This window comes from Bombus pascuorum, chromosome 4 (genome assembly GCF_905332965.1).
Source record: "Bombus pascuorum chromosome 4, iyBomPasc1.1, whole genome shotgun sequence".
Classification (NCBI taxonomy): domain Eukaryota; kingdom Metazoa; phylum Arthropoda; class Insecta; order Hymenoptera; family Apidae; genus Bombus; species Bombus pascuorum.
The window spans coordinates 7532336-7545714 of NC_083491.1; the positions used below are offsets into that span (position 1 = coordinate 7532336).

At 34.5% G+C, this 13379-nt stretch overlaps 1 protein-coding gene across 2 annotated transcripts in view; it reads left to right on the forward strand.

The window, feature by feature from the left end:
• Positions 1 to 13379, forward strand: part of LOC132906422 (A disintegrin and metalloproteinase with thrombospondin motifs gon-1) — a 181981-nt gene that overhangs the window by 164731 nt on the left and 3871 nt on the right. Inside the window, exons 12-29 of one of the 2 annotated variants that reach the window (XM_060958597.1) lie at positions 865 to 1019; positions 1783 to 2113; positions 2451 to 2539; positions 2865 to 3212; positions 3821 to 3987; positions 4772 to 5022; positions 5170 to 5548; positions 5706 to 5867; positions 6043 to 6180; positions 6268 to 6390; positions 6515 to 6685; positions 7057 to 7272; positions 8074 to 8265; positions 10716 to 10904; positions 11431 to 11756; positions 12283 to 12404; positions 12486 to 12676; positions 12958 to 13095. In XM_060958597.1, the coding sequence (XP_060814580.1) occupies positions 865 to 1019; positions 1783 to 2113; positions 2451 to 2539; positions 2865 to 3212; positions 3821 to 3987; positions 4772 to 5022; positions 5170 to 5548; positions 5706 to 5867; positions 6043 to 6180; positions 6268 to 6390; positions 6515 to 6685; positions 7057 to 7272; positions 8074 to 8265; positions 10716 to 10904; positions 11431 to 11756; positions 12283 to 12404; positions 12486 to 12676; positions 12958 to 13047 (3640 nt within the window). In that variant the 3' untranslated portion in view covers positions 13048 to 13095. The remainder of the gene's footprint in view (positions 1 to 864; positions 1020 to 1782; positions 2114 to 2450; positions 2540 to 2864; positions 3213 to 3820; positions 3988 to 4771; positions 5023 to 5169; positions 5549 to 5705; positions 5868 to 6042; positions 6181 to 6267; positions 6391 to 6514; positions 6686 to 7056; positions 7273 to 8073; positions 8266 to 10715; positions 10905 to 11430; positions 11757 to 12282; positions 12405 to 12485; positions 12677 to 12957; positions 13096 to 13379) is intronic. The other variant, XM_060958598.1, reaches the window with a different exon arrangement.

The window sequence follows — 13379 nt, forward strand, 5'->3', positions numbered from 1 at the left end:
CGTTAGCCTCGTTAGGATTTCCTTTTTCTTCATCAGACCACCGATGATCGCATTAAAAAAGCACGTGGTTTTAAAAAATAACACACGTTTTCCTGCAAACGCGGGTCCAGCCCAGGAAGGCCATGTAAATCAGCGATGAAGTTTATGTAAAAACACGTGGCAAGGTCGTGTAAAATCATGTAAAATTCAGCGAGAACGTGAAAAGTTACATAATACGGTATAATATTTTGCAAAGTGCGGCCAAACTCCGTAGGACAATGTAAGATCGTCAAATCGGTATTGCAATATACAGAATCACGAAAATGCAGTTATTACAACACCTTATCGCTTTAACCCGCGGCGAAATAGTTAAACCGTAACAAAAAGTGCCTATCTCCCAAGATCTTTGCACGTCACTGTATATTTTTCGTTGTTGAAATCATTTGTATGGCGTCGAAAACTCTGCTTATCGATCTTCGATAAAACACTGTGTCTTTGCTTAAATGTAACCCGCGTCCAATAGTCAAAAGAAGTTTGTTCTCTGTCACAACACGAGGCAGAAAATATCGCGTTTTGCTACTATTTAAAATAGCGATATTTACCCGCTACGAAACTAAAGCTAGCCGAATTGGAAGCCGGTGCTCCCATTCGGAACAATTCTAAATTCGATTCGATCGGGTCGAGAGCCGGTGCCGCGAGTTTTTCTGCGAACAACCTGAAGAAGACGACTCCTCGCTTAGGAATCCGGTTCCGCTGCATTTCTGAATGACCGGCCGCCGCACATCTCTTGGATCCTGTCCGTTTCTGACAAAAATTCGACCGGCGAATGATTCAAGAGCCTCCCCTCGGATGGACCTGTTCAAACTTGGTGAAATTTATTTCAAGGGCCGGAAACGGAAACTGTTTGCTGGACAGGCCGGATAACACAATGGTGCGAGAAAACCCGAGAAGACTCCCTGGCGAAGATTATTCGGTGAACAAGCAGTGCGAGCTGGTGTTCGGCAAGGGATCCGAAGTCTGCGCTCACATGGTGGGTGATGGTAAGTCACACATTTTTGTACGTATACATGCAGTGGTTACAAAGAGACACTATAACATTTATATATCGATTAGGTTCAAATACATTCAATTTCGTATTATTTAGCAGTATGTATTTTCATACGACAACGAAAGGAAAGATTGTTATTGTGAAAATGAAATATAGAAGTTATTAAAAAACCGCTTCATTGATATTGGCACACACCTTTATTTTCTAATGAAGCGTGTTTATCAAGATCTGTATATTTCGTAGTGCTGTGAGAGTGCTGCTAAATGAAATGTTGATATACTCGGACCTAATTATTAATTAGTATGTAAATGCTATAATAAATACAATGATGTACCAATACTTTTTGTAGACACTGTATGTTACGTACCAAATTATTAACCCTTATTGGATACTAGCATTTTGTATATAAGTTGCTGCCAGATTCGAGCTTCAGTGTCCCTGTATCTTCAAAATAATCTATACGAATAATATTTAAAAGCTCTTCTAAAACTGCCCTTCTTTTTTGTCACTGTATAAGTAGGCATATTGTTTTACCAGATATACCATGCATGATCAATTTCCTGAATAATCAACCCGAATAACTCTCCAGTAAGAGTTGCTGTATATCTCATCTCTAACAAAGGTCAGAGTTTTCTCAAAATTACCGAACCACGGTTAATTGTTTCGAGCATCGTGTTGCTCGAAACAATACGCAGCAAACGTACTGCTTAAGAATTGAGGTAAACTGAGCGGTTGGTTGGTTATTGGCCAGGCAGTGTGCAGGAGACTGTGGTGCACCACACCGCACGGAGGTCAGTGTCGTACCCAACACATGCCGTGGGCTGATGGAACCGCCTGCGGCCAAGACAAATGGTGTCTTCGAGGTGAATGCGTCTCCCGCAGAAATCTCGAGCCAGTGGATGGCCAATGGGGCGCATGGGGACGATATGGGAAATGTTCGAGGACCTGCGGCGGTGGTATCAAGAAAAAATACCGTGAATGCAATAATCCACCTCCGCAAAACAACGGCCATTACTGTATCGGTGAACGAGTAAAATATCGCAGCTGTGGTACCAAGGAATGTCCACCAGGAAGTCCTGATTTCAGGTATTTATTATTCCGGTTCGGATTAGTCAAGTTACTTTGAATTCAGATCGTTTCAACTTATAGCGACGCACGAAAAATATCTAAACGTTCATCGTAGGAAACATTTACGAATATAGTATGTGGTGTTGTATAAAACTTTTTTGAAATTTCATTAGCGTCGTGATGAAACACGAGTGTATCAAAACTATGGCGATAAAAGTTGAAACCAATCTGAAACTGTAAATATTTGCAATGAGAGGACATTTACCGCAAACATACATTTTGTAAGAAATTAATCTTTAGCAACTTTTACAATACTTTCTCTATTAATCTACCTGTTCTCCACTTTGTTCTCTAGGGAACTACAGTGTTCGTATTTCGACAACAACAATATGAGAATACCAAACCTGACGGAGGACGTTAAATGGCATGCCAAGTATTCGCGAAGTAAGTGTGTAATGACTAGACCGCGAATGTTTGTGCGAATTTATATTTTCACGAACAAAACTGCAACAATGGAACATATGTAACATTTTCTTTTCACATTCTAAAGCCTTTAAGACACAAATTTTTTTCTTAAATCTATCAACGAAAATACAAAAATATAGAGATACTAATAACACCATAGCAATGGTTTCAAATTTTTAAAAGAAGTTTATGGACTATGAACTAGTCAGGATTAAAAGTGAAATGCTGCTTGGGCCGCGAAGAATTTAACGCTCGCCCTTATCGTCCTCGACGTTACAATTTCTGTTCTTTCTTCCTGTTTCAGTATCGCCGGGGGACCGTTGTAAATTGTACTGCCAAGTGGAAAGCAATCAGTATTACATGCTGGCGGACAAGGTGATCGACGGAACACCGTGCAGCCGGGATACCTTTCACATATGCGTGAACGGCCTCTGTAAACCAGCGGGATGCGACCACGTTTTAAACTCGACGGCGGAACTCGATATCTGCGGCGTATGCAGAGGCGACAATTCCACCTGCCAGTGGATCACTGGTTCCTACAACTCCACCCAGTACGGCTATACCAGAGTCGCCAAGATCCCAGCGGGTAGCAATAACATCGACATCAGGCAACACGGTTGGAAGGACATGCAAGGCGACAGCAATTACCTCGGTACTTGATTCCTTTCAGTTTTCAATGAACGTGATACCTGACACGTTGCGAGAATCGTGTGAAACCTTCCTGTTTCGAGGGAGCTATTAAACTTGCTAACTTTAACTGAACTTTCCTTGAGAATTTCTTTCTTGCTTTTTTTTTTTTTTTTTTCTTTTCTTTTTAGGAAGATTGTCGAGAATAATTAGATGATTTATCGTTACGTTTGTTAAGATATCCTTATATGATAAGGAGATATCTTTTTAAAACTTATGTACAGTTTGCTTATAATTTTATTTGAAAGATTAAATTATGATAAAATATATTTTTATCAGAATTTTTGTTTCCTCAGTTTTGATAGAAAGATGAGATTATAAAACAGTGTGAAATAATTGTTAATTATAAGTCAGTATGATACATACTACAATTTAACAGTTCAATGACGCAATAGAGTACTGTATGTGCAGATAAAGAATGTTTTCTTGCTGTACCAGTATATGTCATGTAGCAGCGTATCTTAACAAATATAGAAATAATCGTACGATTATCTTCATTTTGTGGGAAAAAATTGTTGATGAATGTCTGAATTTTAGTTTTCATCGTTAAATTGTGGCATTGATCTGTTTCAGCTTTGCGACTTGGAGAAAACGGGAAATATATACTAAATGGGAACTTTATGGTGATGACCCAAAGGGTGATCGTAGATAATGGTGTAACTATCGAGTACAGTGGACCTGAATCAGTTGTGGAACGTCTGAACACTTCCAGGCCAATCGAAACTGACTTAATTCTGGAAGTAAGTGTGTGTGTAATTCAACATTTCCAAAATAACTGTATTATTACTCACAATGATATTGAAGTAATCAATCATGGAATACTTATAGAATATCAATACAATAGAATATCATGGAATAAAATTAATTATATATTGACGTATATGTAGTATCTTGGAAAGATTGTCTAAGAAAGATCCGATGAAATATAAACAATGGTGCGAGAAAGCCTAAGTGTCGACAGGCGGAAAGGGTCGGGAAACTTCAATAGGCCAAGCGGCTCATCAATATGTCCTCGGTCCTTTAGTCAAATAGTTACGCGGAAGGAGACGTACGGTGATTATGATCGTGGACGGTTACGGAACACGTACGTGGTAGGGATATGAGGAGACAATAAAGAGATGCTTAAGGGAGAAAGATGATTAACCTGCAGTCGTTAATTGAGAGTCTAGTTGCAAAGAGTTAGTTAGTTGCGAGTTGTCAATTGAGTTAGGAGGGTTCAGTCGAGATAGAGTTGAGAGCAAGTTGCGAGTTGTTATGAGTTGTTTAATTATTAGTTATGAGCTGTGAATTATCAATTTAGTTGTCTTAGTTATAACACATTACCGCATTAAGTTCATATTAAATAACCATCGTTTCCTGTTTAATCCACTGTAAATAAATCCATCTATCAATAAATTTACTACATAGAATAGAAGTCACTGGAAATACTAATTTCTAGTAACTCTGATAATAATTCTATATATATTATATATATGATGAATATAATATTACTTAATATTTATCATATTACGTATAATCTTGCAGATATTATCAGTGAGGGAATTAAATCCGCCCCAAATTACTTACGAATACACGGTACCGCGAGATATTCTAGAGAGCTACGAATGGAAACTAAGCCAGTGGTCAGACTGCAGTCTCACCTGTCAAGGTATGAAGCATCGTAAGGCTGAGTGTATAAGCATCGAGTACAAAGAGGTCGTCGCTGATGATTACTGTCGCGAGTCGGAAAGGCCGCGGGAAGAGAGCCAAATGTGCAACAATCATTGTATACTTGAGTAAGTATGCTGTCGATAAACAGTGTATAGTTAATTAGTTAATTAATTATATTGGACTAAGTGTATTTTTACTCTGAATGCTTTAATTAATTTATAACAAAAATCTATTTGAGTAAGACGAATCACATTTTTGATGAATGATTCCAGATGGAACATCACTGAAGTATCAGAGTGCTCGAACCACTGTGGCCTAGGAACTCGCATGGTGACCTCTAGATGTATGCAGAGGCTGTTGCATTCGAATCATCCACCTCGTGCAATTCCAGCACAATCGTGCGCTCATCTTGAACAACCAAACGATACGGAAGCTTGTATAGGTCCCTGTGAGGATGCTCACTGGAGTTACGGAAAATGGAGTGCGTGCAATACCACATGTGGTGGTGGAGTTCAATATAGAACAGCTATCTGCGTAGACTCGAATCGAAGACCAGTTTCCGAAGAAAATTGTATGGGACAAAAGAAAGATTTGGAAAGAGCGTGTGGAAACGAAGAATGTCCTAAGTGGGCGTTCAAGAATTGGAGTCGTGTAATTATATGTCTCAATTATTTTGACTTATTTAATTCCTAATTTTATCGCTAATGAAAATTAGCAACAATGAAAAATGCAACATTGATCCTTAAGCATTTAAGGGATTTCACAATTAAATTGTTTTTTGTAATTTATTTATTTATTTTCATAATAGTGCTCAGTAACGTGTGGCGTGGGGAAGAGAAACAGGCACTTTGTGTGTCACATACAGAACCGTATTGTTCCGAACAGTTACTGCGGTGACACTCCTCCTAATATTGCTGAAACTTGCAACCCTGGACCTTGCGAGCAATGGCACTCTGGTGATTGGAGCCCAGTATGTAATGGTGTTACACATATTTAAATTTAAAGCAATTTCAAAAAAATTGGAAGCTTGTAGTTAGTATAATAATATAATTAATGTAACTGGCAATTATTAATATAATTGATATATACTTAAGTAAAATACATTAAGCACATTCTGCATTAAGTAAACTTGTCTTTGTTCACAGTGTTCAGTTACATGTGGTGAAGGCATAAAGCGAAGAAAAGTTATATGCAAACCTATTGATGGGATAACAAGTAACAAATGTTCTCCTGCCAACAAACCTGATGATACTGCAGTCTGTGTACTGAAACCTTGTCCAGTGGTACATTGATCTGTTTTTAATTCGACATTCTTATTGTTCCTTAGTGTATATTTCTTCACTTATAAAATCATGTTTTATTATTTACAGATAAACAAACCGCCAATTAAATATTCTTCTGATCCACCATATGAAATTCCTTCTCAGCAAGATAACGAAATTCATGATATAATTTTCCGTTATGGATATAAATGGCACGTTCAAACACGGCAGGTTAGTATTTACATGATTATAATATTTCACTCAATTTTGTAATTATCGTAGTTGTAAATGACTGATTAATTATTTAGAAAAAAGGATAGTAACGTTATATATGTATATATTATTCGTACCTCAGTGCTCCAGACCGTGCATCAAAGGCTATATGAATACAGCTGTGAAATGTGTCTCCATCGAAACAGGAACCATTGCACCTGATAGTTATTGTGATAACGAAAAGAAACCATCTACTCAGATCCCCTGCAATCGTTATCATTGCCCAATGTGGATTCATAGTGACTGGGGCCAGGTTGGTTTAGAAATACATAAAACGACAATGATATGAATAGATATTTCATCATTTCATTTCTGGCATTCAGGAATATTTATCTCATTTAGGAATTATGAAATTATACGTATTAACGATTAAATTATATAAAGAAAGTATTACTTTAGGATAATTAACAATCTTTAATTAAAATTTAGTTTACTTATAGAGAGTTGATTACAGTTTCCCTCTCTGATTAGAAAAATATAAAATAATAATTGTTGTGTATAAATTTTTTTATCTTAATATAATAACACAATAATAAGATATAACAGTGTAGTAAATAAAATACGATTTAAGAAATATTATATAAATTATGTATATTAATATAATTTACTAATTTATCAATTTAGTGCGACGTAGAATGTGGATTGGGACACCAGTATCGACAAGTACGTTGTCGAAGTCCACGTGGTGAAATTTTACCAGATGAGAACTGCCATGACATCGAAAAACCGGAAATAGCAAAAACGTGCCGAAGGAGACCTTGTGTAAATACTTCTACAGACCGAAAGAATCGAGTAGAAACGAATATTCTCCGCAAGTGGAAAACTTCCAAATGGAGTGCCGTAAGTATTATATTCATTTGCCGTATTTTCTTCGATGTGGCTTCCTTTTTAAAACCCTTACTGAATAAAAATACATAGACCGATAATCTGTTGCTTATTATCTTTATATTACTGTACTTGTTATTTATATAAAAATATTATTTATGATAAAAGGAAAAAATCGCTTTAATAACTACAATAAAAAAATAGGAACTATGGGTTCAAATTTTAATTTTGTTTTTACAACAATATCAAAGAAGGTAAAGTAATTAAATGTCGTTTGTCGATGTCGTGATTTTTCAATTCCACCGTTATTTAAGCTGTTCACATTTTGCACTATATAATACGCAAATCACTAATACACAATATGTAACAGCGGAATCAAAAACATTAAAAAGATATTAAACAGAAACGAAAAGATTTAATTAATTCTATTTATCTAACTTTTAACATACTCTAGGGTAATTACAATTAATAAACAAGCAACATTAATTCTTAATAAACAGACAAAAAATAAAAAAAACAAACGACCATGATGTCTGCCACAGAAAGACACTACTAGACACTAACAGAAATATTAATAACCCTTGAAAATTAGCGTCCATTTATTAGGCTATACCAGAATAAATTAAACAATAATTTCGAACTGTCTTTTCATAAATCTTTTATGAATTCTGAACTTTTCTTATTACAAATAAATCCCGATTAGAGTCTAAAATACCATGCTTGTCGAATAAACGTCAGAAGTGTAAGCGTCAAGGATCGAAGGGAGTTGATAAGAAGTTTCCATCGCAGTTTGGATCGAACGAAAATGTTTTGCAGTGTTCGAAATCGTGTGGTACCGGACACCAAAGGCGAAGAGTGGAGTGCACGATGAGGAGAGGAAACCACGGGCCGGAAGTGACTGTAAAGGACGAGCAGTGCTCGAGGCTTGGCCTGAGAAAACCGAGATCGCAGAGACCCTGCCGACGTTTTGCCTGCAACTTTATTTGGCAGGAAGGACCTTGGTCTGAGGTATCTTCATACCTCGCCGCTATGATCTACGATTTATCGATCATGTTTTATACCATTGCCTGCCTCTTGTTCATTTCGATCCACTTTCAATATTCGGATTTTGTCTTGGTTGGATCCTCTCGATCGAGCTTATCGATGGATTTTATGAATGAAATTAAGTTACAATACTTTTCTTGTGTCCAAACGGTTCATTAATGCTCCTACTTTCTGATTCTAAGAAACAACGATATCATTTACGAAGAAATTACAATAATCTTTATTGTATTCAGCCACGTTATTCAGTACGTTAGTATCCTAAATGGAGAATGAGATACTCCAAAATAGATGTAAAATAATCTTACTTAGAGAGGTCTAGAATCTAGAGATACCGAAATCTTTTATATTTGTTTTCAATGATTCATCCGTAAGCTCGATTTCGTATGCTCGATATAGAAGTTGTTTGGTGAAAAATATTCACTAGGAAGTCGTATTTTATCGTGTGGTTTGAGGGACCGATATTCTCACTAATCCTTAACCAATCTTTGTAATCTATTTTCGATGAAAATGGATCATAAACTGGGTGATTATTGTGAGTCAAATCTGGAGATAAATTTCGAATTTGCACAGAACCATATCAGCGTCATTATTTACATTCAACGTTAACTTTGATCGAATGAGGTCTTGGTATGTTTCCGTTATATCATAAAGATGTTACATAATTCAGTAGATACAGTAACCCAGAAGCCTATATTACTTTAACACGTGTCTAATAATTTCCATGTTCTTTGGACGTTCCATTTCTTAACAAAATATATTTTTTTATTTTATTTTATCTACATGTGATCAATAAATACAAGAAAATTCCAAGGTCAACAATTGGAGCAGAGAAGTTTGTCCCATTGGATTCCATACGAATACTCTAATAATAATTCATCCTATTAACACTAATAATATTGTGTTAATCCACGGTTGATTCACGCTTGCATATTTAATCGTTCAAACGAGCATGCGATTTTCTTCCTGAAATGATTTTCTTCATGAAATATATCATTCCTGTCGATGCAGCATGCGGAAGTTATCGATATGCATGACACTAGATATTGGTGTCATCGTTCCTTTCTTTTTTTTCTTTTTTTTTTTTTTTGTTAGTGCTCTTTCCCAAAGCATTTCATGAAACCTTATCATCTCATAACAACGTTTATCAGCTATACTTATCTCTTAATTGAACGCACATGAATTCATCTTCGAGTGAATCACTATAGTATATTGTATATATAGTATATAGATAGTTGTAGTAACTATTTGATTTATTGCAGAAAAAATTAGATAACATGTTTCCCACCATTTTTATATATACAGAATATTAAGTTATTAAGTAAAAAAGGAAAAATGATAGTCTGAAAAGATGTAAACTTTGTAAAACACTATCATCGATGTATGACGACTTTTGTTATAGCAAGTATTGATAAGTTATAGTTATCACAAATTTCTGGACAATGTTATGGGATCATTAACACATATTAATACATCTTTTATTTTTATGTACTAAATCAGAGTATATATTTGTAATAAATAATAAATAATAATTAAATATTTTATATGGCCATGACTCAAATAGTTGCCTAACAAGGAATAATAATTATACATTTCTTGATATATCTGTCTCTCGTGCTTTTCGTCACTGCATTTACCATTTTAGGTACCTTAACTACTAATTTGTTTATTGCATTAAGTGCGATACTTATCTATTCTCCCTCAAGAATATTCTATAAATTTGTTCAAACTTGGCAATGTACATAAGTGATTCCAAAATTGTATACCAGAAGCTTGTTGTAACTGTATCAGTATTTTCTACAGACTTTTACAGTCTATTCTAATATTGATAATTTATATCCCAAAGCAAAATATAGTTGAAGATAATAAGTGTCCTCCTGCTTGAATATATAGATAATATGTAATTTTCGCCACTAATAATAAATACCATTACCAATCACAAATATTGTGAAAAACAGTAGACATAAAAAATAAACGTTAATGTAAAAGTTTTATGTCAATTTACAAAATTGTTAAGTGTTAACACCAATTTAGACATCCTGTGTATCATTCTATATTTATATGTTACCATTACATATATATGTATATCTGTAGATATAATGATTCAATGATATTCAGTTTTTTAACATACATTTTATATACATTTTATGTACAAACACCATCGGTGCATGAGCAATAATGAGCATGAAACCCATACATTGTCACGCTTTCTGCACATCAACAGCGAATATTTATCAAAAAAATAACAAATGGTGCAAGAAGTATTCTGATAAATCACTAAGATATTTGCACATTTTACATGTATAACAAGCACCAAAATAAAATGCACAAAAAGAAATAGATGAATGAAAAAGATGGTAAAATATTAAAGATATATTACTATTTTTCTATACTAAAATCAATTAATATGTTTCAAGTGTTCGGCAGAGTGTGGTGAAGGAATTCAGCAACGGTCAGTGTCCTGTCACCGTGCGAATCGTTATGGATTGATCGATCCTACGCCCACTGATAAATGCCCGATGGATCAGAAGCCTAAATCTCAACAGCCTTGCAAATTGCGAGAGTGCGACGATGAATATTATTGGCGTGCTGGTCCGTGGGGCAAAGTAAGTATAACTTAAATAAAGAAGACATCAAGAACGATAACAAGCAATTAAGTAATTAAAGATCATACAATTAATCCTTCGTGATTGTTCTTCAAAAAAATTTTGCGTTGTAAATTTCAGATCTATCATTTTTACCTTGCACTTCTCAAATCTTTTTTTCGATTTATGGTGGTTCCTTGGGTTTATTGCGGATATAAGGATAGTGTAATGAGGTGTAGGCCTTGACGGCCAAACCGTGAGGGACCATCTCGCACGACGTAACATTTTACATTTTGTACGTAACGTGGTGTAAAATCATTGGAAGCTTCTGAAAACAATTCATAATTTTGAATTAATTAAAAAGGATCGTGAAATTTACAATGCAAAATGCTAAAATACTACTGATACAAAATTTAATTAAAGTTTTTGTAAATCAGTGTAATTAAGCTAGTAAATAGTTAAGAAATATTTTTAAAATATCGGAATAGTATATGTTAAAGATACTTGATGAAAATCACCCAATAACCGAAAAAAATTCCAACTATAGTGCACTCACAGTTGTGGCCAGAAGGGCCATGAAACACGAAGCATATACTGCGTATCCCTAAAAGGCAACAGAGTACACCGGTCTCATTGTCCTAAGAAGTTCAAACCGCTACAGAAGCGGAAATGCAACCAAAGAAAGTGTTACGCAATGTCCTGCTATGAGGAGAAGAACTATTTCAATGCTACCAAGGATGGCGAGTACATTTTGGTTTTGAGCGGAAGAAACATGTCGATTTACTGCCATGGAATGTCGACCTCCGAACCAAAAGAATATTTAACACTGCCAGCAGGTCCTGAGGAGAATTACGCGGAAATATATGATAAGACGTTAGTATAAAAAAAAAGAATCTAAATCATTGTAATGCCATCGTTAACTCACCACTATGTTACGTAATGTAGAAATTATATTTGTTCGAAAGTTATGTTACTATTAAAATTACTATTACTACATTACTATTAAAAGTATTATACCTTTTATGGTACTATGTACTTGTTTCTAACTTTTTTGGAGTCACAAGTTTTTTTAGAAGTATTTTGATAAATAGAGTCCTAAATTAAATATTATAAAATAAACATAGAACGACTTGGATATGATCATTTATTCAAAAAGGAAAGAAATTAAAAAATAAAGAAATTGTTTAAAATACTAAAAACGAGGTAGTGCGAAACAAGTTTATGGAAGAATTATTTGATAAAATTTTTAGAAGAAGAAAAATTGTTGAGGAAACAAAAACTAATATAAAATATTAATTATTTCAAATTAATCAATATATTTTTGAGAGATTGGTATAGATTGAGAGAAAGGCAATTTTATGTCATTAATACTGGAAATTTATATCGTTATCTGTTTTAGATCAAACGATCCGTATATTTGTCCTTATAATGGACCAAGAAACAACAACTGTAATTGTTCCACCTCGGGAAAGACAACATTCAGGAGGGTACGAATTGACCCTGTAGAATTGTACATCATAGGTATGCTGCAGTAAACATCTTAATACGTATAATAAATAAATTATTTATAATAAATCTTGAAAAAAATATTGTGTTTTTTAGAGAATGATTATACATTTTCGCGGATGACAGGGTTAAACCGTGTCGAATATGGAACAGCTGGTGACTGTAATAGCATCGCGCATTGCCCTCAGGGTCGTTTTAGCATTAACTTAAGAGGAACTCAATTACAATTATCGTCGAGTGTTGTTTGGACATCGCAACGTGAAGCGTCGATGGAAATCGATAATATTGTAAGTTTAATACTCTTTTTAAAGATATGACTTCGCGACTAATTTGATAAAAGGTCTCTATTCACAGACTACTGTAATCCATCGGAATAAAATCAGGATAAAATGTAGTAGTAAAGATACTCTAAGGAATAACGAATAATAATGATAATAACAATAACAACCATATAGAGAAAAATAAAAGAACTATAACGTATTCAGAATAGTAGCATATAGGAGGATATTTCCCAGATAAAAAGAATGGTTTCTCATTTATTTATGTATAATTATGCTTGTAATTTTAGAGCAGACAGCATGTCACCGGGAAGTGTGGAGGCTATTGTGGCTTTTGTAAGCCGAAGAACGGATTGAAGCTAGACGTTCTACCACCCTAGTCCGCAATATATAGGGCTCAATAATCTCCAAATGCCTGTAAAGTACAGGTGAGCGGAAGAGATTTTTGAAATATACTAATTACTGTTATCATAGTAGCTATAGCATAGTAGCACTAATTTAAAAAACTGACACTCCCCTTTGAAGATAAAGTTATGCTCATGACAATTACTAATTATTTAAAAATTAATAATTAATACGTAGAAAAACTTTGATATATTGCTATATGAAACAACAAAAGATAAACTATTCTTTTCTCTTACTTTTATTTATAAAATTGATTCGATTTACGATTCGATTACAATTAATTTATCAATCATATCCTCTTGTGAAT